We start from the raw sequence: 26,000 nt of genomic DNA, 5'->3' as shown, positions 1-26,000 counted from the left end.
TTTGGATATCTTTGCAGCCCTAGATGCATGCACCTCCGGGGAGCGTCCCCGGGAGCTGCTGCTCTGCAGGGTCGCTTTCCCCACAAGTGGCACACGGAGGCCGCAGTCAGGTCAAACGTGCTTTCCGTGAGGAAAGGAGACGGCACTTTCGACATGGTTTCCAACTTTTCCTCCCACTTTTCTCCCCAAGGCAAGAGCAAATTCATGCGCTCCTCCACTCAGGCAGGCAGGCAGCAGTCTCTCCTGTCTTTACACCTTCCTTATTGATGGAGAGGGTAAAACTGCTGCGATCGTCCGTTCTTCAGCGCGTACGGTCGGAGCGCGGGAATGCCCCCTTGACGCCAGCCTCGGGCAGCAGCGTTCCCCCCAAGATCCCGAAAGATTCAGGACGAAACGCCGGCAGCAAGCCTCGGGGCCTGCCAGAAAACTCCTTCTCATCAGTCAGCCCCCGGCCAGGAAATTTCCCCTCATCAATCAGTGGCGACTGCACACAACACCTGCAGAGAGGCCGCCGCGCGCCGGGACAGGAGACACTAACCAGCGCAACAAGATGGAGCCGGCGGATCGACACGTCCGTACACAGAAGCCCCCCGCCCCGGCGGTAGCGCCCACCCAGGTGCTCGGCGAGCGAGCGGGCCTGCACGCCGGGGGCCGCCGCGGTGCGCGGGGAGCTCGCTCGCGCCGGGGCCGTGCTGGGGTGAGCGAGAGCGGAGGCCAGCCTCGAGATGGAAGAGCGCGCTGAAGTACTGACACGGGGAAATACTTCATTTGGGGCCGGGGTTACTTTTGCTCTCTCTAGTCCGCTTCCGTGGTTATCGTTTTTGGCGGTTACCTTGGAAACGAGCACGGGAGCAAAACGCGATGGGGGAGTCCCGGGAGCGGGTGGTGGAGCTGCAAGGGGTGCTGGGGGCTCTGCCTCGCACCCCGCTCCCGCAAAAACGAGCAAAGGTTGGGGGTTAAACGAACACACGGCTCGGCAGGGATACAAGCGATGTCCATTTTAAGCTGCTCCAAGAGGGGAAGGAAGCCGGTGGAATCGGAGCGTCCAGCGCCGATTTGGGAGTGAAGGAACTTGCTGTTTTGAGGAGCGGGTTCTAGGAGCGAAGAAGAAGTGGAGCGCTTCTGCTGAGTAATCAGATCGCTGCTAAGCTCCTGCCAGGGTCGCGGCTACCGCAGCGGTGTCGGCGGCGCTGCGGGAGCCCGGGGGCGGCGGGGCCGGGGACGGGGCGCTGCTGCCCGGCCCCGGCGCGGCCCCGGCGCGGCTCTCGCACACGCCGGTGTGTTTGTGCTGGCAGCAAAGCGCCGCGCCGGGGGCTGCCCGCGGCGGCCCCTGCGCGCCCCCCCGCTGCGCGCCCGCGCGCCCGTGCGCGTGCCAAGCGCGGCCGCGACTCCCCGAGCGGAGCGGCGTCCCGCGGCCCTGGCGGAGCTCCGTGAACTTTCCAGTCGCCCACACGTACTCCGCTTTTTTTTTTTTTTTTTTGCACTGATGTTTTGGGATTTCTGTTGTTTTTTCTTATTTTGTTTTTACTTTACATTGCATTTTCCCCGAAGGCAAACGGTATTCCCGGGGGGGGGGGGGGCTTTCTAACTCCTCCTGATCCTCTCAGACCGCTAAATCCCCGCCGCCGTTTCGGGCGCTCCGCCCGGGGCAGCACAGCACAGCCCAGCACAGCCGGCATCTGGCTGCCCCGGCCCCGAAAGGCTGCCGGGGGGGGGGGGAGGGGGGGTCCCCCTGCGGCGCCGCGCAGCCCCCGAGCGCGGGGCCCGCGGAGCGGCCGCGGCCGCGGCGCCCCGGCAGCGCGCAGTGCTAATCCCCTGCTGGCCCGCACCCGGGGGGAGGAAATCCACCCTGCGGCAGCCCCGGCAGAGCCAGACTGACCCCAGCAAATGAAAATAATCAAAAGTAATTAGAAGCGTGCTGGACTACTCCTCGGAGATCTGTGTGAGAGAATAAACATGCCGGAGCCCTCCGAGCCACTGCAAAGGCCCATGTCTGAGCTGTTAGGTGCCCTGACCTTGTCCACATAAAGACGTGATTTATGAAGTGCAGGGCACAGCAGCAGGGCTTCTGTCTTCTCCAGAAGAACCAAATTACTGAGGTGGAGATTAACATGCTTTCAGTTGGGCCCATTTCCAGACCAAGGGAAATTTTTTATTTACATTTTTTTTACCTTTAATTTCCTCCTCCTCTCCCTCTGCCTCGCTCGAAGGCTGCCTTTTGGCTGGGAGGGACGAGGCCGGTGGCGTGTGAGGGCAGGCGGGGCGGCCGGCCGGGTCCAGCAGCTGCCGAAGGGCCAGGGACCGCTCCAGGACGGGCCACCGCATCTGCGGAAGAGTTGGGAAGGATCCGGCTCTTCCCCTGTAACAGCAAGCAGCACTTGTATTTTTGCTGTATTTTATTAAAAAGTCGATATGTGCAACACAAAGCGGGTGGAATTAGCATGCAGAAATCACGACAACCTTTCCCGCTTGTCGCTGTTGTCGTGGGTCCGTCCTGCAGTGTGTGGATATGTTAGAGGGCTGTTGCTTTCTGTTTGTTTGCTTTGCTTTTCCTTTCCACCACCGCGTTTGATATACTCGGCTAGTATTTTAAACGCTTACCACAGTGTTAGTCAGGATGCTCAATGTTGTGTTTAGTCACCTTGAGAAATATAACATTAAACCCCACTTAAAAATGTGGTTATGAAGTGGCTTGGTCTATAAATGTAAGGATAATATTAAGCTTAATACGAACATTTACGGTATTTAAAAAAAAAATCGCCAGCTTTTTCAGTATTGTCCTCTGCAGAGTGTTTGTCCACAGGAAGCCCATTAAAAGTGGACAGTGCAGTTATTTCATCTGGCTTTGGCTGAGCTGCTTTGCTGTGCTTTAATGATGTGCTGGAATGCACGATGCCCATAGGGTCTCCATTATGAGAACTTTTACTTCTGGGACGACCATGAAGTTAAAGGCTTAAAAGAGGCATCAGTTTACAGCCTGGTGGGAATTACTAGCAGACTGGAGTACTAACTCCTTACTGCCTCCACTAATATAGCGACTTATTTTAAATAAACAGTCGCGGAAGGGACCCTGTGGAAACAGCTGGGCCTCTCGAAGCGCCTACCGAACCTTCCAAGCGGAGAGAGCAAAGGCCGCGGGTGCGTTCGGGCCGCGTCTAAAGGGGGAAAACGGTATGGACGGAGGGGTCCTTCCCTGCCTACCCGCGGCGGGGGCAGCGCGGCCCCCTCCGCCGCCGCCCCCTCCGCCGCCGCCGCCGCGGGGCCCGGCGCGTCCCGCCGCAGCGCAGCGCAGCGCAGCGCAGCGCGGCCGCGTCCCGCCGCGGTGCCCCGGCGGCGGGCGCCACCTGGCGGGCGCGGGCGGCGGCGGGACGCGCCGGGCCCCGGTGCCGGCCGGGCCCGCTGCCGGTACCGGGAGGCCCCTTTTGTTTATCCACCGGCGTTTCCTCCTTTTGTGGCGGAGCGGGGGGGGGGGCCCGGCTCCCTATCGGAGCCTCTGATCAGGCCTATGGGCTCGAGCAATCAGTTTCCCAGATTACTTGTATTTAATACACAATGCATCATAAAACAAATCCCTCATCCTGACAGGAAGAAAATAGAACAGCTCATAGCTCGAGCCGGTCCAATTTATGGCTAAATTAAAAAAAAAAAAAAGAGAGAGAGAGAGAAAGAGAGAGAGAGAGAGAAAGGCTCCCACAATGGGCAAGCGGAGGGAGGGCAGGAAATCAATGGTCCAGCAAACCGGGCGGGCTGCGAGGTTCTCAGGCCCAGGCTCTATGGGAATCTCCCACCAGGTTTTTTGAGGTTATTGACAAAGGATTTTTTTCCTGTCCTACCTAACACAACTGTGTGCAGGGTTTTTCCCCCCCCCCCTTCTCTCTCCCCTCCCCGTCTCGAACAATAGCCATTATCTGAAATAACAGTTCAATGTCACAGATAACAGGCCGCTGAGACGAATTAATCATCATCTCTTGTCACTCCGCTCCTCGCCCTCCCCCTGCCCTCCTTCCCTGGCCCCCTCCCCGGCCCCCCGGTAAAGAGAAATCGACTTTTAGGCTGAGAAATATATTTGCACTTAAAAAAAAAAAAAAAGAAAAAAGTGGGTGGCACTTCTGGAACGCGCAGTGAGGGATAAAGTTCAGCCCTCTTTTTCTGCCCGCTTCCCCCAAATATATATTTATTTACATACAGCCGTAGTTAACCTGGATGGTGCCAAACTTGGCCGGCGGCGCCGGGCAGCGGGCGGCACCGCGGCGCCGCGGCACCGGGGGCGGCTGCGCGCAGCCGGCGGAGCCGCGGGGCCGGCGGGGGTCGCGGCCGCGGGTGGGAGTGGGCTCCCGGGTCATTAATTCCCCGCCGCGTCGTCCCGTGCCTCGCCGTCAGAAGTAGCCCAGCCTCCCGCCAGCTCCATTCATGAGATTCGTTACCAAATAAATAAAGAAAAATCGTTTAGGAAGCGGCTGCAAATGGGATGATTGTTCTGCTAGAGAAAACGGGGTCTCGGGGAAATTCGCCGGGAAGGGCAGCGCTCGGAAAGCTGCATTTCATTAAAAATAGCAACAGTAACAGCGAGCCGGGGCGCCCCGGCTGCTGGAGAGGCGGAAAGCGGAGGCTCCGCGCCGCCGTCGCGAGGGCGTCGGGGCGAGCGCGGCGCGGCTCCGCGCTCGGCGGGCGGGCGGCCGCCGCCGGCGGAGGCTCGGCGGCCCGGGGCAGCCGCGGTGCGGCCGCGGGCGCGGGCGCGGACGGGCGGCGGCGGCACCCCCCCGCTGCAGCGCCCCGGCTCCGCGGCCGCGGGTCTGGGCGGAGGAGCGCGGAGGCCGCGGGCGGCGATGGGGCCGCGCCGCCCCCGCGGCCTCCCGGTGCGGCCCCGCGGCGGGGCCGCCGCTCCGCGACCCCGCCGTGACCCCCGGCCGCGGGGCCGCTGTCGCTTTAAGCGCGCCGTGAGCGCCGCCGCCGCCGCCCGGGGCCGCGGAGGGGGGGGGGGGGGGCGCCGGCGCTGCGCGGGCGGCGGGGCAGCCCCGCTTTAAAGAGACAGTGCCCGAAACGGGAACCCCGGGCGGCGGCGGCGGCGGGCGGCTCCGACGGGGTGGGCGGGGAGGGGGGGCCGGGCCGCGGCGCGCCGTGCTCCGCTCCCCGGGGGAGAAGCGCCGCGGGCAGGCGGGCTCCGCCGAGGGCTGCGGGAGGGGGCAGCGCCCAGGCCACCCCTCCCTCTCGCGGCGCGCACACTTTCTGCCGTCCCCGGCGCGAAGTGAAAGAAGTTTGTTTTGTTGTGCGGGGTGTCCTTTCTTTTTTTTTTTTCCCCTTAAAGAGGGATTTTTTTTTTTTTTGCCTTCCCCCCCCCCCCTTTCTCCCGATAACTTTCTTTGCACACACACACACACGCCAAGGCAGCCGATAAGACCAGGAGGGGCCGAAAGGGGAAGGTGATGGCGAGCCGGGAGAAGCCCGCCGAGCGCGGCCGCTGAGCCCCGCCACCCCCCGGCCCGGCCCGGCCCGGCCCGGCCGCCCCCCGCCGCGGCCCGAGCAGCGCCCTCGCGGCAAATGGTGGAGCGGCCCGCGCCCGCGCAGCCCCGCCGCCCCGGACACCGACGGCCGCGGCCTCCGCCTGCCTGCGCCCGCGTTTGACGCCGAGATGTTGCTCGCCGCCGCCTGAAGGATATTTTTTCCCTCCCCCCCCTCCCTGCCCCCGCAGGCTCCCGGCGACACAAGGTAAGAGCAGCGAGCCCGGCGGCGGCGGGGCCCCCGCGCGCCCCCCGGGACCCCCGCGGCACGGGACGCGGCGGGACGCGACGCGACGGGGCGGCCGCCGCCAGCCGCGGCCCCGCGGGGCGCTGCTGCCCCCCGCGCCGGCTCTGCTGCGGCCGCCCCGGGGGAGAGGGGGGGGACGAGCCCCCCCCCCTCCCCGGGCCGGGCGGATTTGGGGTGAAAGGGAAGGCGAAGCGCCCCGAGAGGAGAGGGGCGGCCGGGGCAGCGCGGGCAAGTCGCGGCGCCCGGAGGGGAAGGTGCCCGGGGCGCCCGGCGCGGCCGCCGCGAGCCTCCCGCTTGGGGGTTTGGGTTCTCTTTTTTTTTAATTCATTTTTTTCCCTCCTCTCTCTCTCTCCCCCTTTGGAGGGAGCGAGGCAGGGAAGCGGCAGAGGGGAAAGGCAGCTTTCCTGTGGAAATGCTCGCGCGGGCCTGATCCTGCCGGCCGGCGCTGCGCGGGCGGCGGCGGCGCCGCGCTACCTGCGCGCCCCGCGGGAGCCCCGCGGCCCGGCGCCCCCCGCCGCCGCCCCCCGCCCCCGGCGCGGCCGCGGAGGAGCCGCTCGCCGCTGGCTTCGTTTAATTAATGAATGCGAGCGGGCTGAGGCGATATTGTGAGCCCCTGATAGGAAACTTCCCTGGGTTTTCATTAACTAAATGATATACAATACCGGGATTCCTGGCCATTCAGCTCCGAGGCCAAAAGTGCTCTCGGGCTTGACGTGAATACAAATGTTTTTCACCGGGGAAACAATCTCCCTCGCTCTTTTCTTTTCGTTTTGTGTATGAGCGCGAGCTTTTTTTTCTCTTTTCCTTTTTTCCTTAAATAAAATAGGGTCGTTTGCTCTCGCTGCAGGATGTGCCCGACAGCAGAAGTTACAAATGTAGCGTTGGCGTTGTGTGCGCGCTGGGATACTGGGGAGAGTTCGGGATAGGCCAGTCGCAAAGCTCGCAAATAAATAATGATATTCAGTCCTGTGTAATGATTAGCAATTTGTCATAATATTAGAATAGAACATCCTTTCTACCTTGTCCACAAGCAATCTCATTATATTTGTTTATTGTCTGCATAATTGGAACCGTTTATTGGTATGTCTTGAATACTGCCACGTTTTGCATGAGTGTTTACATTGTTTTTCATTTATTTTCTTTAGTTTGGCATAGGGAGTTCTATTATTTGCTTCAATTAAGGGGAGTGATTTAAGTGTTACACGGAAGGGCTGTTTGGGAAGCATAATATTAAAACAAGATAAATAACTCTGAACCAAACTTTATTTGGTAGGCAGAGTAACAAATATGAAAAGGCTAACTGGGAGCTGCAAACAACGTAAATTCTGAAACAAAACAGAAACCTCAAATGAAAACAACCCCACCTATTTTAGTAATTTTTGCTATACTTCCTGACAGAATCACATTTAATTAAAATCATAATTTTAAATGCAAATAGTCACTGATGAGTGCCAAGAAAATCAGATTCTTCTTAAATTAACATAGTATTCCTTAGCAATAATTAGACAACATCTTGCTTATGTGTAAACATTGGTCAAGACCTTTTTCAGTATGTTTATTGTCCTTTTATTGATATGTATATAATTCTGTATATAATTCTTTTAAAAAAAACTCACCAGAGAAGCATATTTGTGAGTAAACATGCATATATTGTTAGCCATTTGTTTATCTGAAAACCTGTGATTTATCTTTTAATTAGCATGCCCAGATAGGAGTGGAAAGACTTACTCTTTCATATTCTTCTTTTTAGATCTTGGATGAGTTTTGCAATGTGAAGTTCTGCATAGATGCCAGTCAACCAGATGTAGGAAACTGGCTCAAATATATCAAGTTTGCTGGATGCTACAATCAGCACAACCTTGTTGCATGTCAGATAAGTGATCAGGTATGTGGCGTTCACTTTCTGGACTTACTTTTTAAGGAACTCTAAGGTGTCAATGGAAAAAAAAAATAACAGCAATTCACAACAGATTTTGGCCTGTTTGCTGTTATGGCAAAAGATAAGGCACAGATGTGAAACGCAGAATAGAGTAATTTTGACTGTGGGCTGCAGATAATATGAATTTTCCATTTTTTCCACAGTGTTGTCTGATTCATAAACAATCCCCTATTTTTTATCTTATACCTGATAAACACTGGGACGACTTTCTCAGATATGCAAAGCCAGTATTTTCTGATTTTGAATTAGTAACATTTTCTGGTGCCTGTACCAATCCAGTTGGATTGCTAAATTAAACCATTGAGTTAATTGAGAACTGTAATGTGAAATTCATGGAGAGAATGAGGGTGAAGATACAAAACTGCTAATCCTACAAGTGTAGCTGTGTGTATAGGGCTTCGGATTTGAACGTACACATGCGTGAACATTATTATGTCTCCTCATACTCTTCATGAGAACTCGTAATACTTCTGCACTGAACTAGAATCTTTAGTGGGTTTCTTTTCCTTTTCTTTTATTGCACTTAAAAAATCCACTTGTTGTTAGGCTCAAACATTATTTATCCTTGTGTGTTGTAAAAAAAAAAAAAATGGCTGGGATAGGCAGAGGAGCAACGCAGTAAAGCATTGTGTTTTCGGTTATGCTGATGAGTTATTAGGTGCTTCTTAAATCAAGATTTGCTTGAGTTTTCAAATAATACATGCCGTTAGGAAATATTTTAACGAGTGAAGTTAGGTTAAGAAAGCTATAGTTCTTTAAAGTAAAATGTCTAGAATAGCAAAGGAACAACTGATTGTGAATTCTTGTTTCAAATTTCAACTTTGGTACCAGTAACATAACATTTGATTCTTCTAATCACTGTGCTTCGTTTTCACCACTTAATTAACTGCATCAGGTGAATGTTAAAGATTATCTTTAGCTGATTTAATTGCCTTGACAGTATTGAAGGAAGAATCACAACCAGACACAAAGCTTCAATTAGAAATCATTCTTTCCAATCAAATTCCTTACATATAGGAAATGAATGTGGGACAGCCTGCTATTTCCAGCAGCATTACAGAATTATGTATTTAGCTCATATGAGATAATTGATGAAAACTGGTTTAAATAACTTTTTCAGAAACTATGATAGAGAATTTCTTTAATTTTCAACTTTTAAAATTCAGCCCTGAGCACATGTATTACTGAATGAACGAGCCGACTGAGATGTAATTTATTTTTTATATAGCAGCTGGTTTAACTAAAGAAACCATAAAGATTATTAGTAAATGAAAAATACGTTCTCTAAGCTGAAATATGTTTTATACTGAAAAACAATAAATTCTGTCAGTGCGGAGCACTTATGTAACAGGGATACAAAAAGGAAACTATATAGTTTAACTGAAATAGCAAATTCAGATATGTTATGTTCAATAAGAGCTGGCATAAATAGGTAAGACTGTAAATGGAATCACGTGAATTGGTAAAAACAACTTACTGTGTTTACTTTGATATTGTTGATCTGCAACTCAAAATATATGCTAGACTGAAACATCAGCATCTCTCCTCTGACACACTAACGCGCACACGCGTTTTGACGTTTTTGGAATGAAAGTTATGGCGCTTGTAAGCTTCTCTTTTTTAGTGTTTACATTTCTGAGATTTGGTAATGGTGGCTGTACTGCTGCCAATAATTTCTTTCATTCACTGGAGACTTGTTTTTTATTTTGCACAGTATCATGCTGTTCATAATTCCACATTTTTATGGCTTATTGTTGCTGAGATTTGAAAATTAAAAATTGCTCGTCTTTCAAGTAGCTTGTTGTGAACTGTACACTGTCAGCAAGAGCTTGTTGTTCATGTGGCCCTCTGGAAACACTGAAAATTTACCCACAAAATTGTACGCATACTCCAACATTTTATGACCATAGTCTAAAAAGTTAATGCTAAAAATGCGCTCTTGAATCTTAAACCCCAAAAGCCTTTCTCACAGCTCCTCCTCCTGCTTTATTCTGGCACAGGCTCCTGAGAGGTAATATAAAATCTAATGGAAGGCAAACTGGGAAATGGACATTACACGGCCAAACGTGGCCATATACAAGGAGTGACAAATCTAAGTCAGGGCTGAGCGTGCATGTGTGTTTGTGTATATATATATATACTGCGCGTGGCAGCGTTTCTGTCAGTCTGCCTGGCCGGATCCTGGACACACACACACCAAAAAAAAAAAAAAAAAAGAGGGAAGAAGAAGTGGTGGAGGCAGGGAACGTGCAGCAGTGAGCTGCAGCGTGGGGACTTTCCCCCCGTTCGCCCGCCGACTGAGCGGTGCCAGCAGGGCAGCAGCACCCCTCGCCGCGCAGGGCACGTCCCCGCCGCGCGGTGCTGCTCGCCGCCGGGGCGAGGACAGGGACACTTGATCAGTGGTAATTGTTCGCCTCTAATTGCTTCAACTCATCTGTAAAATTCACAAGCAAACATTGCGCTGTACCTGGGCAGGTAACAGATACTGCCGGCGCTCCGAGCCTTGCGCTGGCCACGGGTTTGTCCGGCTAAGCTCAAGCTTGGGTGGCAGACAGGTAGGATTCCCAGGCTGCTGGAGGCAGGGGTTAGGTGAACCTCAGAGCTGCTTTGCTAAGCTGTACCTTCTGCACCTAACAAAAAGAAGGAAAGAAAAACGTGTTTTGTTTTGGTTTTTTATTGTTTTCTCTCTTAGACTTTTTTCGGAGACATACCACCCCGCCCCCAGATTCACGTCTGAGGTTAGGTTTCATCACTTAGGTTCAACTTTGCAAAAGGCCTGGGCTCTTTCTTATAACTGTACAAATGAGTTTTGCTAAGATGAACAGCTCGGTAATGGTGGGATGCAGTCAAAACATGTGTGCTGGATGCAACTCATATTTCATTTGATTGGAAGCGGAGTAGGGTTTAAAAGCTGCATTTTTTTGTTTTATTTCAAATGAAGTTGATCTAGGATTTCTCTTTGCTGTCTTCCTATTATCTCCTGTCATACCTAATCTAACCTGAAAGTATGTAATTCAAGATGTATATGAATAATAAAATTCCACAAATAGTACAGTCTCATTTTTTCCTTTTCCCCAAAGAGACTACAGTATGTGCAGAGCTGCAAACAGTCTTGTCACTATTATTGCCCTGGAATGTATTTTTTCAGCTCAGAGTCGGTTAGGTTTCGATAGCAGTTTTTGCTAACTTGGATGACTCTTCTCTATTATTGTTAAACTCCTATTAGTTCAACTTTTTAATGGCTTCAGAATGATTAGCACTGTTAGGCTGTCTGGCTGCACTGTCATCTCAGCAAAAACATTGTTTTTAAATATATATGGTAATGAAAATGCAGTTGAAAACACAGCATAACTATAGCAATGTCTTGTAAGGGAACTGTCATGCAATCAGAATGCATTTTCAAGCTGGGACCACAATCATCTTCAAGCTATAAAAAAAATATATTTTTTAAAGAAATGTAGCTGTTAGTAGTTTAAGTTAGAACTCCTGAATATTGTTTTTTGTCTTGCTTATTGCTTGTAGACCTCGGACAGTGATATAGCCATATATCTGTGAAACTGCTCTCAGCTTCCAGGTCTTGTCCCTAACAAAGCAGCTCATGAAGATCCCCTTTGCTTTATCTATGGAAAATTCCACGTGGTTCAGGGTCAGTCTACTGAGGGTTTGATTTGCTATGTGTCCTGAAATGTGTTTTCTTTCTTTTTTTTATACTCAAGTATATGCTACTGGAATGGGGGAAAACCAGTAGTATTACACTCTTAACAATGTGCACAATGTCAGTGATATAAACTTACACGAGTGAACCTACTGCTGTAGGTTTTACCAGGTCTGATCGCATCTTACAAGTTTTATGAACTTTTTTAATCTGCAGACACAGCTTCATGTTTCAGATTTTACTGCCTCTGCCCCCCCTCCCCTGCACACAGCTAGCAGGCAGCAAACACAGAGGCTTCTCAAGCAGCCCTAAACATACAGCCACCTGCAAAAGTTGTGTACTTAAGGAATAGTTTTGAGGCTTTGTTGTCGGAGAGTGAAATTAAGGTTTTGGCTGTTATGGGTCAGAAGGGCACGTGCACGCTACGCTCATACGGAGCCCTGTTCTGCCATTATTCTTCCTAGGAGTTGCCAGTTTATTAAGCAAATAAAGCTTAATCCAACCCCCACTGAAAATCGTCTCCAGTGGGGCTGGGTCGTGTCGGAGTTAGGCTGGTGGAATAAGGAATTCGGCAGTTGCGATCCTGCGTTGACCGCAATTAGAGTCGATGGTGGGTGTGAATCTCCAGCCGAATCCTTTGCGTACGTCTGCGTTATCTGCAGCTTAATACGCCAGCAGTGTTCCTGGTCTCAGCGCTGTCCTGTCCTGACGTGACCTAACCCTGCAATGAAGTTCTGTAGAACTGAAAATGGCAACTAATTGCTGTCATTCTTGCAAAGTGATAAGCTTTGTATCGACCATTAATATTTAATAGAACCAGGCAGGCACGGTGTCTCTAAGCAAAAATACCTTTCTGAGGTGAGAGCTGGTCAGATCGCAGCCCTGTGCTCACCGGCAGGAGTACAGGGGCTTGTAGGCGTCCACAGAGACACTACGGCTGTAATTCACCGAGCCGTTTCCGTGCTCTGGGAATGAAGTGGGGTGTCAGGAGGCGGCTGCCATGCGGTCGCTTGAGGCACGCGTCACTCCGTGTTGCAGCTGACTTTCTAACGCATCCCTGTTTACGGGACGAGCGTGACAGCCGCCTTCTGCGGTCGGAGCCGGGATGCGTGTGTTGTTCCCGGGCAGGTGCCCCGGGCTGGCGCTGAGGGGCAGCCCCGTCGCGAACACCACGGCATTTGCAGCCCCGCGCAGCCGCCGGGGAGGACGTTTCGCGGTGCCTGTGCTTGGGAGCTGAGGCTGGATGGGGCAATCCCCTAACCAGGACCCCGGGACTTTCGCAGAGGCTTCAAATTCACCAGGAAAAAAAAATGCTATGGAAGAAGACATGAGTATTGTCGGGGTGATGGCAGCTAGGAGGATGACCCAGCGCTTTCAAAACGCGGCGACGCCGTGGGAAGGGACGCCGGGCAGCTGCCTCGCCGCTTCGGGGGAGCGGGAGGAAGGTTTTTGTCTCGGGAGACAGCACAGCACGGATTCCCGGTACCCTCGGAGGAGAGCGTGCTGGCTCCAACACCTCCTCCCCGAGCTGCTTCCTCTCTCTGCCGTTTCGGGGCACTTTAGACTTCTAGGAAAGAAGGAAGGAAGGGACTTTGCACTCGGCTGCGCGAAGGGCCTGCAGTCGTCCCGGGCGCTTCGCAGGCCCTGGAAGGGAGGCGACGGGAGAGATTCCTCCCCCCGCTCGGCACGCGGCCTCCTGCCCGCGCACGCGTGCGGGCCCGTCCGTCGCTGGGCTCGGCCCCCGGATTTCTGCCCAAGTTTTCTTTGGGCCTGATACAGAGCTCTGGAAAGCCTCCTATAGGTTACCCCTCGAAAAAAACCTCCAGTTTATTTCGATTTATCATTCGCCTGAGTACGGCAAGAAGGACCTGGCTCAGGTTTCATAATACAGCCCTCCAGCTGCACAAGTTGTTCATCACAGGAGCTAAAATTGAATCCTGGTCGTTCGGACGCTTTTTTTTGTTTTGTTTTGTTTCCTCAAATGCTTAATTACGGCTCGTCGCACGATTATTTATTCGTATGTCCTTCTCATTTTCCGGGGCGGGGGGGGGGGGGGCATAAATCCTCACGTTGCTCAGGTCCCTTTAATCTGAAGCTCGTTATTAGTTTTGGACATGCAATTTGTTTTGCTTTGCAGGCAAGTTCCCCTCTTATTCCCAAGTAACGCTTTGCTCTTCGGAGCCGGCTGCGCGTCGACGGAGCCGGCGCCGCCTCGGGCTTCGGTGCCGTGGAGGCCGCGGGGCGGTCTGTCCCGAGTGGTGCACGCGCGCGTCCCGCGCCTCGGGACGGGGCGGCTTTGCCGTAACGGGAGGTGGAGGATGGCTGCTGGGAAGCGCTCTGTGGCCTTCGGGAGGGCAGAGCGGTTTCGCCCGCGCGGTGGGAAGGGCCGTCCTCCTTCCACGCCGATCACATGCAGCAGGCCGCTGCTGCCAAAAACAAAACCGCAACCTTCTACCTGAAACTCGTGGCAGCCGCGTTTCCAGCGTGTAGGTTTTCCCTTTGCTCCGTCCCTGGGAACATACAGTGCGTTTAGTGTCGCGCCGCGTTTCTCCTCGGGAGCGGTTCTTTGCACAAGGCTGATGGACCTTGTAAGGCTTTCGTTACGGCTACCAGTGCGCTTGACGTTTTTTACGTTCTGTGCCTTTTTGCCATCTTTTTCCTAGTTAGCTTCTGTAACAGCTGAAGTCAGTTTAATCCTTTCCCTTGTCAGCATGTTGTGGGACAAAAGTTATTTGATGCCTCCCCCCTTAGCACTCGAAGTAAGTTAAATACGTTAAGTTTGCAATTTAAGCATAAATAGGATCAGCTACCTGCTCCCACATCTAAATAGCATCCCTTGTCTGCTCAAAAACCTGAATTTCCCAAATAGCGCAGGGGCACGCACAGTGTTTTTCCAAGCTCCCGTGCGCCCGAGAGTAAGACGGTTGGTGAGACGCGGCAGAAGGAAGCTTCTCCAGGGCGAGGACGACAGATGCGTTCCTATCAGCTGTCGACTTTGTCCAGACACGTAGACCGGAGTGTCGCTTCTTCCCCGAGAACTGGTATCATTTCTATTAAACTGTTCGCGGGCGGCTGAACGGCACGTCGAGCGCCGCGGCGGTAAATAAGGAGCTGGACCCGCGCGGCGCGGGCTTCGCTGGGGCAGGCCGCGGGCGACAGCAGACTTCAAAGCGAGCAGGCGGCGGCGGCCGGGGCTCGCGGGGCTCGCCGGCTCTCGCAGCGAGTGCCTTTTCGCTATTATTCCAATTATTACAACTTCCTGCATAGGTTGAAGGTCATTCATAATTCACGCTTCTGTCATCTTTACACATGCCAAATGCAGTCTATTAAGCATAAATAAAATTTCAAGTGCCTGACCAGGAAAAGTAAACTGGGATTCATAACAATGAGGCCTTATTCATCCATTTAAAAGTAAATTGTGTGTGTTCCTTTTTTCCCCCCCCCTCCCCTTTCCCTTTACAGCCTTGCAGTTTGGGAGCTCTTATTTCTGCTCGGTAGCCTGAGCGTACGACCTGCGGCGCACGCAGGCGCAGGGCGGTGATGAGTGCGGCCACCCCCCCCCTTCTCCCCACTCCAGCCCCCCTCAACTCCGAAAGTGTTTCCAGATCTGGATCCGATTTTGCTCTTCCTATATAAACTGCAGTCACACCCCACTGATCCCAGGGCATGTGCAACGCGCATCTGGACTTTACGGTTCGGGTCGTTTCTCTACCGTGCAGCAGCCCTTCGTGTAGTGCGGGAGGCAGACTGGTGTGCTTGCGCCTTGTGAAGTTAGGACATTAAACAAAGATAGGTAACGAAGGGGGCTTGGCAGGCTGCGGAGGTGAAATCTTGGTCCAGCTGAAGTCAAAAAATTACTAACTTTCCTTAATTATAGTATAGTCAGGAGCGTAGCCAAGGAATCTTTAAGCTTTAGAATGCTAGAATCCAAATATTCCACATTACCATTTCCTAAAACAAAAAATAATGTCAGGAATACAGTTCAGTGTTGCTTACAAAGCCAGGAGAGGCAGGAGGAGGCAGACCTGGCTTGGGAGTCATTTCTGAGCTATCAGCTCTCCTGTTGGAGGGCTCGCTGCATCCCCGCGCCTTCTGCCCTCCGCAGGCTTCTGCTGCTTAAAAATTCCTCGAGCGTGGTTCATTTCCACCAAACGTGCTTGAACTTCTCCCTTGTTCTTGGGCAAGATGATTCCAGTGGATTCCAGGAAGTAATAAGGACATCTATTAAAATCAGATCAGATCAAATTGTTTTAAAGTTCAGCATGTCTGATTTTAGATCCTCATTGGAATGCAATCCGGTATATAATTTGTTAGTGCAAGTGGAATTCTTGTTGTACGTGCAGCAATAATTTTAAAATATATATATTTTTAAATAATAACTCAAATGATCGTTTTAATAATAATGCCGAAATGCCAGCACTTCAGATCTGTCGCTTGGACCTATTTTTGGAGGGCTTTAGTTCTGCAATTCAAAATGAAAAAAAACACTTAACCTAAAGCACGTAATTTTGCTGGATATTCCCTTATTTGCAAACACCAGCACAGACAGGTTAGGCAATTAGCTGCAGCATTTACATGTTGGTTACGAATTTGTGCCATGCCTGCGGCGAAGGTGCTGCAGCACACCAGGCCTCTGCAAAGCGATCCGATGCACCGTAACGCGGCGCTTTACGAACCAGACCATGCGCGCGTACAGTCCAGGGGGCCTTATTTTGCGACGAGAGGCGTGAAGGTCTACCAAAACCAAAAGAGCTTTGGTGGCGCAGCCCGAGCAGAGGAGGGAGGATATCGGTGAAAGTGTCGCTGTGGTTTAGGTTTGTTCCTTCGCGTTGACGCGCCGCTGACCTCCAAAGACCAGCTGGGTTTACATACCGTAACGCAAAACCGCGGCGCACCAAGGCGAGCCGAGGGCAGAGCTGTGCTGCCCTGGGCAGGGCGTTAGCTCCGCAGGCACCGGGGCGAGGGGTGCCGCATCAGGGCGGCCTGCAGGAGCATCTCCAGTCAGCGCGCAGCGTTGCACGTCGTGCACGTATTCCTTCAACCTAAAATACGCCAGATATGAAGGCTCGGCTGAGGCCGATCAGGCTATCTCCTTTCAAATGTATGGAGGCCGGTACAGTTCTGGGGAGGGGAAAAAAAAAAAAAAGAGCCAGATTTAAATACATTTATCTTATGAAATGGAAAAACAAGTGTTGCTTAAAGCAAGTATTCACTGGATGTAATGTTGACATCAGATTTATTTGCAGGAGTTAAAAGCTGGCTTTGCTTAAATGCGTTTCAGTGTGATCAGATGAGTTTCATCGCCCCAACCGAGTCCCCAGCGCACCCCGGTCCACGTAAAACCCCGGCAGCGCTGTCCCCCTTGGCAGCATGCGCTCGGAGAAGCTTGCAGAAGGCAGCAGCGGGGCTGGGGCCGGGGGTGCGTTGCGCGCGCCCCCGGCCCTGCTCTGGCACCGCTCGGCGCCGGACCGCTGCCTTCTCGAGAAGCATCGCGGCTTGCTTCGGACGAGGGCGAGCTCCCTTCGGCCTCGGCTCGCCGTGCCGCTCGCCAACGCTACGTCACCATTTTAACTCCCGCCAGCTGGCGCGGGGTCGCTGGTGCTAACACACCGTCTCCTTGCTCCTCTTACCGAATCCAGAGAGTAGCGGTTTGACAGGAGTGGCGTTATTTTTGCTTTAGAGTCGCTAGAGTTACTTTGGAGGCTTGAAGGTGCTGTTTGGGTTGCACATCTCTGCGTAAATTAGTGAAAAGCAAGATTAACAGGAAAGTAGTAAGAAGGCCGAGAACTGCCCTGCGCCTGACCTGTTTAATGCAAATACGGCCCTGCTGACCTCATTGCTCTACTCCTGATTTATATGGCGCTAAATCCGAGCAGGATCGGGACGAGCGTGCGAGACTGCAGCCGCGACTGGAAACGCTCTGTGGTGGGAGCGCAAGTCGCAGTCGCCGGCAGCGCTGTCGCGAGCTGTGAAGGCAGAGGTCCAACATGTCACGCTCCAGAGGCTAACGTACTGCTGGAAAGGGAGCTAAAAAGTTAAACCTTTGGAAGCCTCCAAAAAAAGAAGCGATGTGAGCTGCTCAGAGGATTCCCTGTTTTCTAAAGGGAAATAGAATTGCAGGACGAAGCTGCCGCTCGCAGTTATCTAAAGGACGAGGGGAAAACTGAGAAGCCCCGAAGCGGCAGTTTGAGCAGGACGGCGTGGGAGGAAGGGGAGCTCTGCCCTCGGCACGCCGGGAGGGGAAGCTGGCCGTGAGCTCCTGCCCCTGCCCCTGCCCGCCGCGGGGCGAACGCGGCCTAAGCCGGGGGCTGCGGCACGCGTCCGTGGCGTCCGTGGCATCCGACGTGTTCTCGTGGCGTGGCTGGCGCGCCGGCGGGGCGCAGGTGGTCCCCGCTCTCCCCCGCTCGCCTCTCGCGGCCCGGCGGGACGCAGGTGGTCCGCCCGCCGCTCTCGAAGCCGGCTCCGGAGCGCTCCGGACGAGGAAAAGAAAAGAAAAGAAAACAAATCGGAGGAAATGTGTCTTATTCAGTTATTTTTGGATATTTCGCACGTATCGGTGGGCAAAGGCCGCTCGCGCAGAAGTAAAGCATTAGGCTATACGGCCACCTCCTGGAGGACAGCGGTATCTGCGGGGCTGCCGGGGCCACCGTTCAGGGACGGTGAGCGCCGCGCGTCCCCGCACGGGAAATCGCTGCGTATCGCCGTGTATCTGTATCTAACTTGTGACAGACAGCTCTGCTTGACCTTAAGCAGTGGAAGCGGGTTTTTCTCTTTCTTTCAAGGCACTGAAATGAGTATTGAGAGTTCATAATTTGAGAGCTAACCCTTTAAAGATACGTTAGTCAGAGAAAACGCAAACGCATCTTTTGTTAGCTTAGCAAACAGAGCTGTCATGTGTTTTGGTTTAACAAGACCTGAGGAAGTTGCTAATATTTATTTGAGCGGCTTCGTGGAGCTTTTTAGCGCTCTTCACGTTTCCTGCCGAGACAGAGAGCAGCCGGAGAGATCTGGGGTAGCTTCCTTTCCGCGGGGGCACGCCAGCACCGGCGTGAGCCTTCGCGGGGGCTGCGGGCAGGTGGGCGCCCTCGCCCCGGCGCAGCGCTCTGCCTCTCCTCCTTGCCCCTTCCCAGAAACGAGCCCAGAGCCGCAGCACAGCGCCGCTGGGTTGCGTAAACCTCTCACGGCTTTCTGGACCTCCGAGATGGTTAAAATGAGCGGGGCCTGGTGCCTGTGCTTTCATCAGCATCGTCTTCTCAGGTCCGTTTTTAGCTGGTACCCGTAGCTTTTCCCCCTGCAGTCAAGAGGAGAAACGGGGGTTATCTCCCTTAAGCCAGTCATTCGAGGTTACGTTTTATGGATAATTTATAGGTCGGTTTTATATAACTAAGCATGTGAATTGTTGGTGATATTTGCAGTTATCATCACGTAGCTCATTGTGCAGCGAGGGCTGTTGAAAGCAATCTCTTTTCTCTTTTCACAGAACCCAAAGCACAAAAGGTTTGGGGGCTGGAAGGAGCGGGTTTGCCGTAGTCTTAAACTGGCACCTCTCCATCGAACTGCTTGCAGCCAACACCCAAACCAGGGCAGGATCTGGCCATGTGTTTAAATTCAGTGCTATTCCCTTGCAGGGTTTGATGCCTCTTTGCCTTTTGCGGTGCTCACTTTGCTTTCTCTTTTTCAGATATTCTACAGGGTTGTAGCAGATATTGAACCAGGAGAGGAGCTGTTACTGTTCATGAAGAGTGAAGATTATTCACATGAAACAATGGCTCCAGACATTCACGGTTAGCCATTTCTTACTGTCTAATCTAATCTAATATAGCACTGAAATTAAGTGAAAAATTAGGAAGATATCTCCTCTTTTGGAATCCTCTTGAAATCCGCAATAGCTTCACTGTAGCTAGGGAGAAGAACTGGACTGTGCTGGTTATATACGTCTATATTCCTACCCTTGTGTTTTCTGAAAGCTGTTCGGTGAATAAATAAGTTTAATATTAACGTGATTGATATATTTTCATTTATCAAAGTGTTTTGCCAATGTCGTGACTAAGATTCCTGTTGCTGGTGCCCCTTAACTGTTAGGTTTTCTAACTGAACATTTTTCAGCATTAGAAATGAAGAATCCAGACAGAGAGGTCATAGGTTGCCTGGGAATAAACTGAAATTCCCGGTCATTGGGGGACTTTCCACCACTCATGTCCTGAGCGTAGGATTCCCCTTAGTTGAACTACAGCCTGGAGGTCGTACCAGGGCCTTTCTCCTTCAGTCCCTCTGGAGGGTGGGTCTCTTCTGAAAAGCAATGCCAAAGCTGGCTTTGGGGTTCGCTGTTTTGTTCATCGCTTGTAGTTGAACTGATTTCCCTAAAAATCGCACGTAATTCGCATTCAGTGCCTGTCAAGCTGGTGAGCTCTGGTTTGCACAGTCCATTTTTCTCTGCATCTCTTGATGTTTTTCAAGTTTTTCCCTTACTTATTCCAACCTCCCTGGCAGAACCAGAGGTCTAAAGAGGTAACTGAGGGCAACAGTAAGGCTTTGAAACTGAAACTTAATCATTTCATGGATGTTGCAGAAGGAGGAAGAGATTCTAAGTCATTATCTCTAGGCTGTGTTGGTCCTACCAGACTAAGATGTATGAACCCTGATTATAGGTTATTTTTTATCATTTAGCTAAACAACTGTTATTCTGTTCTCTTGAAAAGCGAAGATCTCAGGCTGTTAATGTTGCTGTCACTTTTGAGAACGTAGTCATTCTTCCTCCACTTGCTCATTCATTATTTATCCTACACACAGATTCTCTGTCTAAAACTTGTAAGCTGTTGCTCATTCCTTGCAGATTAGGTTGCCTCGGATTTGCCCCCCACCTCCAAAAGCTACTTTGGCTCTGCTGCCTGCAGTGCAAAGGGTTATAAAGCCACAGCTGGGGCTAGCTGTAGGATATTTACTTGATACACACTAGGTTACAGTCTATGCCAGTGTGGACATCTTATAAATTCTTGAGAATTCAGGGACTGTGCACAGGGACTTTCCCAGGGCAGGAGAAGTGACATCCAGGGGTGTACTTTCTTACAAATGCCTGCAAACTTGGAGCAGTATCTTACGGTCTCTTAAAAAAAGGAGGGGGGATTATTCATTCATTCGTTGAAGTTTTTTTCCCCCTTAGTGGTAACTTTATTGCTAAAGATGTCACCCTTTTCCAAGGATAGTATTTTCTGTGCCTATTCCATTAGTTATTTTATAAATGACACCAGAGAAATGCTCTGCAGTCACACACAAGTATATGTCCCATAGGGCTCATTTAGACCCAAACTGGGCCAAGTTTTCACTTGGCCTGAACTATTGCTAGTGGACAGCGAACAACAGAATACCGTCCTGATAATGGTGATTTCTCAGGATCAACCTGACCCTCAGGTAGTCGTCACCGACTGTACTGCATACATGTGAGATGTCAGACAGACTCCTCAGGTTATTAAGTACCTTACGGACCCAGAGCCCATGGGCTTTTATGTCTGCAGGGCTGATGACACTGAAATCAAACTAGGATATATGGCTAGTCACATTGACTGTTAGTATAAAATCCAACAGAAAAAATATCATGGCATGCTCTTTTCAAAGTTTACTTTTGGGGCTTTTCCTCAGCTAATCTATTGTTTTGCAGGAATTATTAATTCATGGAATGAAATATTCACCCCAAAGTGATCATACTAGTGATCTTCTATGGTCACTTTTAGTAAGAAACACATTGTGACCAATTTTACTCCTACTGAATTTAAAGCAAGGCCCCTTCTCTCCTTTACCCTCCACTTCATCTGCCTCTGGCTTACACTGAACAGGGTTAGGTGCTGGAAGAGAACCGTAATGGAAATTAAAAGGCTTTTGAAAACTCCATTAACACCCCCTTGGGTATTTTAAATGTCGACATTTGTGTCTAAGTCAGTCTACTTCATTCTGAAAGGTAGAGACTGACAGCTTCCCACTGGATATCCATCTTAGACCCTATATATCTCCATTTAGGATATTATATAAACACACAGTGTTAGGGTTCCCTGTTGGATGTGACCCAGGTGGTTAATAAATAGTATTGCACTGTTGTATGTTGTAGAATTAAAGCATAATTTATCTTTGTTTTCCAGAGGAGCGCCAGTATCGCTGTGAGGACTGCGACCAGCTCTTTGAGTCCAAGGCTGAACTAGTAGACCACCAGAAGTTCCCTTGCAGCACACCTCACTCTGCGTTCTCCATGGTGGAGGAGGACTTTCAGAAAAAGCTTGACACTGAGAATGACCTTCGGGATGCGCATGAAATCCAGGAATGTAAAGAGTGTGATCAAGTCTTCCCAGACTTACAAAGGTAGGAGCAGGTGCTTAAAACATGATGGAATGAGGCAAATTCTGTGACAGCTTCAGTCAGATCATGCAGGGCATCGGCGAGGGCAGAATCTGATGCCTTCATCTTATACACAAAATAAATATGACAATTAATAAGACTTCTATGCTGGTTGGTGTTTTAGGACATGGAAATCAATTGAGTTTCAGCAATTCAGAGATTCAGTCCTTGACCTGAAGTCCTTAGCAGGGACCTTAAAGAACTGGATCCTCTGATAATCAGTTCTTTAGCTGTCATGAATTGGTCTAGTTGCAGTGAAATCAGAGAAATTATTATAGTTCAGATGAGCTAACGGATGGACTCATCATTTTTAGGCAGAAATAACTCAGAACGTCTCTGAGTAATGTTCACTGATGACAGAAATTTTATCTTTGCAAACAAGCCATGCCTGGTAGAGTTAAATTAGACTGTAATCTAGATGTTAATATGTGATATATAGCCTTTCAGTCTTGAAACAGTACAGTACTTCAGGTCATCACATTAAACATAACTTTTTTTGAGAAATAAATTATACGAAACTATCCTGCTTCAACTGAAAATAATGATGATACAAATGTCTTTAGCTGCTGTGAGAAGAGGAGCAGGCCCACACTACCCAGCCACAACTTGTGTATTTTCATTAAATTAATCTGATTTTAGAAGTAACAAAATGCAAGGAAAGTAGAAAACGTTTAACTATTTTAGTGATGGTTCCTTATGGTCAATGGCAAGCAGTATTTTTGTGTTGTTCTGCAGAGGAATAGTTTTAATTCCTTTGGAAATCAGGGGTACAAAGGGCACTTGGCTTCATCTCTTTCTTATTATATCTGTCTGTTTAAATAGATAGACGTACATGCATATATACCTGAAATATGCATAGAGATGAATGTAAATAGAAAGTACAGCTTTTATGTGATGATCATTTACATATGTCCTGTCACTGTAGTTTTTGGTGGCTACCTAAAATAATGTATTTCAGTGCAGATTACAGCAAATTTGGCAAATTACTGATAGGTGTTTAGAGTGCACAAGAGCTTCTGCAGTACTTCCCTCATGAATTTACATTTTAATGCTTTCATTTTGAGGATGGGGGAAAAGTTGGCCTCAGCCAACGTTTAATAATAATGCTGAGATATTTCAATAACAGAATCCTGGGCCAGATCCTCAGCTGTAATAAGGCAGCGTATTTCTTATGAAGCCAGTTTATAACAGCACAAGACCTGGCTCATATCTTTTGCTTTGCAGCCAGAGTCTGTACCGTAGCTTCTACATGTCTGTGTTGCCTTCTTTTCTCTTTGCATTGTGTGGGTACAACCTAAGTAACAGCATTAACTGCCCTTTAGGAGACAGCAGGATATTGCATTGTTTAATTATCAGTTGCCCCTTAAATAATGACTTATCAACTAGTAGAGTATTTCATCAGTTCATATTTTTCACAGAAATCTTTACTAGTCCATAGATCAGGATCTTATTCTGTCACAGGTGGTGTCTGCTGAGGTGGGATGTTAGCACGGATGATTTTGTGCACCTGCAGGGGTGACCCCTTTGGACAACTGATACTGAGTGTTTCAGGTGCTGTTTCTGCAAGATGTAGCAGCCTTTCCCAAAGTGCGGACTCTCTTAGGTCCTACTGACTGAGTGGAAGTTGTTCAGCACCATGCAGGAGATCTCTGATCAGCATGTCATATGACCCGAACCTTACACTTGGCAAAATTAATGACGCTACCACGAAAATTAAAACATGGTGTGCCAAACGTTGCTCTCTGTGCATTCGGTCAACCCCACTGAGCGTGGATTTGTGCGGGCATAATGTCGTATTCACCGGGTGATATTGAGCAGAATTTGGCTCCACATGTCTAATTTTCAGTCTGTGTGATCAATTTGAAAGGGCTGATGTAGGTAGATCAAGTCCGAAGGGCTGCAGTAGTGTGAGTAAGGGAAAGGCCTGGACAGTAGCATTTTTACACGCTCTGAGTTATTCCGTGTTAAAGTTCTTTTCTGCCCACGAACTAGAGGACAATATCTAACATATGGGAATCATTGAACAAATGTAAATTTAGCTTAAAATATTAAATATTGAAGAGAAAGGGCAGAAAACAAAGAACAAGTCATCATAAATAGATGGGCAGTACGGTGAGAAAGAGTGAAAAATGAGATAGAAGGCAGTCATTCTCTGAACTCTTGAATTATTGAAAGGTTAATACATGACAAAGACAGTTCACAGCAAAAAAGTCCAGAAGTGTGCTGTATACAGATTATATAAAACAAAAGGCCTGAATGACCTGTGCTTGAGGGTGTGCGTAATTAAATTGAGAAATAGCTGAGTAGGAAGATTGAGATCTGGATGTCTGTGATGGGGGCAGATATGGCTCTGGTGTTGATGGGACGTTGTGTAGCCGCGTTAAGCATCTTGGGAGCTGGTGCCAGTGTGGGAGACAAGAGCCTCTTTAGGTCTTTTGGCAAATTTGTTTATGAGTGCATGATGGAGGTCTGGTTGTCACAGAGGTATTAGGATAGGAAGCCAGAATTTTTTTTTCCCCAGAAGGGAAGAAGAGCCTGAGAGGGGTAGAAGTAAGCAGCATCTGCAGGGCGAAAGCATTGCCGTTACCTGTAGCTGAGAATGAAAGTTGCTAATCGGACTGCAAAACCCAGAACAGACTGTAAATCCAGCAGCTTTTCTCCACTGGTTCAGCAGGGCTCAGTGGAAGATTCGCGTGCGGAAGGACTGTAGGAGCTGCCCCGTGTTGGCAGGCTGGTATTCAGTCTGATGCTAAAAATTCCAGCTCCAATGGCTTTTTTGTGAACCTGCTTCTACATTACATAGTAATCTTTTCTCTTTTACTCAAGCAATAGTGTGACTCACAACTTTATATGTGACCAAGCAATGCAGGCATTAAGAAATGTATTTGCTATAAATGAATGCTAAAATAGCAATTCAGAAAATTCAGAATTGAATTCAGAATGAATTCAGGGGTGTGCAACAAAAAATACTTGATTGAATATACTACTAATAGACTGAATAAACAACTAAGAAATGAATGCATAAACAACTACTTAGTTGAACATAGTTAATAATAATCAAGCTGTAACTTTAATCTTAGTGTACCATATTTAGAGACTTGATTCTGATCACTTACACTAGGTCTGTCCTACTTCAGTGGAGTAATTCGTGATCTATTCCTGCTGTAAGAAAAATCGGGCTGCCATCAAAAGAGTGGAATTACACAAGGTAGTAGGATCCAAGGTGTATTTTGAGTGAGAGTAATAAGGTAGAAATAATTCAGACTGCAGGGAAGAATTACCAGAGTGAAATATTGAGAGGTGTGTGAAATAGTCTCCTTAGGGAGAGATGGAAGCATCATCTCCTGGAGCTTTTGCAAGTGGCCTGGCAAAACATTAGACAATGTATTACTCTGGTACGAAGGGGGATCCTGCCTGGAAGCTGAGCTGGGCTGCATGCTCGATGCTGCTGATGAAAACTCAGCAGCTTTGGTTCTGTCAGGATTGGGCCTCTGGGGCTTTTGGCGCTAGTTGCTGTAATTATATGCTCTGCTTGGTCTCCTCTTCCTGGCACTCCATCTCTATTGCTACGCTGATCTGCAAATCACTGATAAACCCGAGTTTCTGTGTAGATGCTGCCGGGACCTCACTAAGCCTGTCTCTGTTTCCGCAGCCTGGAGAAGCACATGCTGTCGCACAGCGAGGAGAGGGAGTACAAGTGCGATCAGTGCCCCAAAGCTTTTAACTGGAAGTCCAACTTGATACGTCATCAGATGTCGCATGACAGCGGGAAGCACTACGAGTGTGAAAACTGTGCCAAGGTACAGTGAATTTGTAGGCTGTCTGGCCTTGCTCGTGTTGTTGAATGTGCAAGGGCAGGAAAGCAGGGCCACAATGAGTCAGGACTCAGGAGTTCATATTGGTAGTTCTGTGGTGGTCCAGCCTGCTTCTCTAGGATTTACAAGGATCTGTGGGCAGAATTTGTGGGTTTTAGAGGAGGACTTCGGCCGCTAGTGAGCAGGGTCTGGAGCTCATGAGAGCAGCTGAGCAGTCAAGGTTATTAACTGCCTGACTCGCAAGCCCTGAGCACTCTTCTGGAAAGAGAATGGGGACCTGCTTTCCTCAATTTGATTGCAATCACAGAACACTATAAATATGCTTTGAATTGCCTCAGTATGTCTTACCAACATAACTGGTACCTACTGCAAATATTCGGGCTCTGAGGGGCAAGAATCCCTGCTGGAAGTGCAGGGTGGATGGATGTGCCTTCCCATTCCCTGGGACTTCTAATTGCAGGGG

At 50.0% G+C, this 26,000-nt stretch overlaps 1 protein-coding gene across 3 annotated transcripts in view; it reads left to right on the top strand.

The window, feature by feature from the left end:
- The first annotated feature begins 5,674 nt into the window (after window positions 1-5,674).
- The window catches only part of MECOM (MDS1 and EVI1 complex locus), a 54,930-nt gene continuing 34,604 nt past the window's right edge, over window positions 5,675-26,000 (top strand). For 2 of the 3 annotated variants that reach the window (XM_067301591.1, XM_067301589.1), the window contains exons 1-5: window positions 6,770-6,825; window positions 7,496-7,630; window positions 19,021-19,123; window positions 21,470-21,686; window positions 25,375-25,522. In XM_067301591.1, coding sequence (XP_067157692.1) covers window positions 19,075-19,123; window positions 21,470-21,686; window positions 25,375-25,522 — 414 coding nt within the window. In that variant the 5' untranslated portion in view covers window positions 6,770-6,825; window positions 7,496-7,630; window positions 19,021-19,074. Of the gene's footprint in view, window positions 5,707-6,769; window positions 6,826-7,495; window positions 7,631-19,020; window positions 19,124-21,469; window positions 21,687-25,374; window positions 25,523-26,000 lie in introns of those variants that run through there. The other variant, XM_067301590.1, reaches the window with a different exon arrangement.

This window comes from Apteryx mantelli, chromosome 9 (genome assembly GCF_036417845.1).
Source record: "Apteryx mantelli isolate bAptMan1 chromosome 9, bAptMan1.hap1, whole genome shotgun sequence".
Classification (NCBI taxonomy): domain Eukaryota; kingdom Metazoa; phylum Chordata; class Aves; order Apterygiformes; family Apterygidae; genus Apteryx; species Apteryx mantelli.
This window is presented reverse-complemented; position numbering and strand designations above follow the sequence as displayed.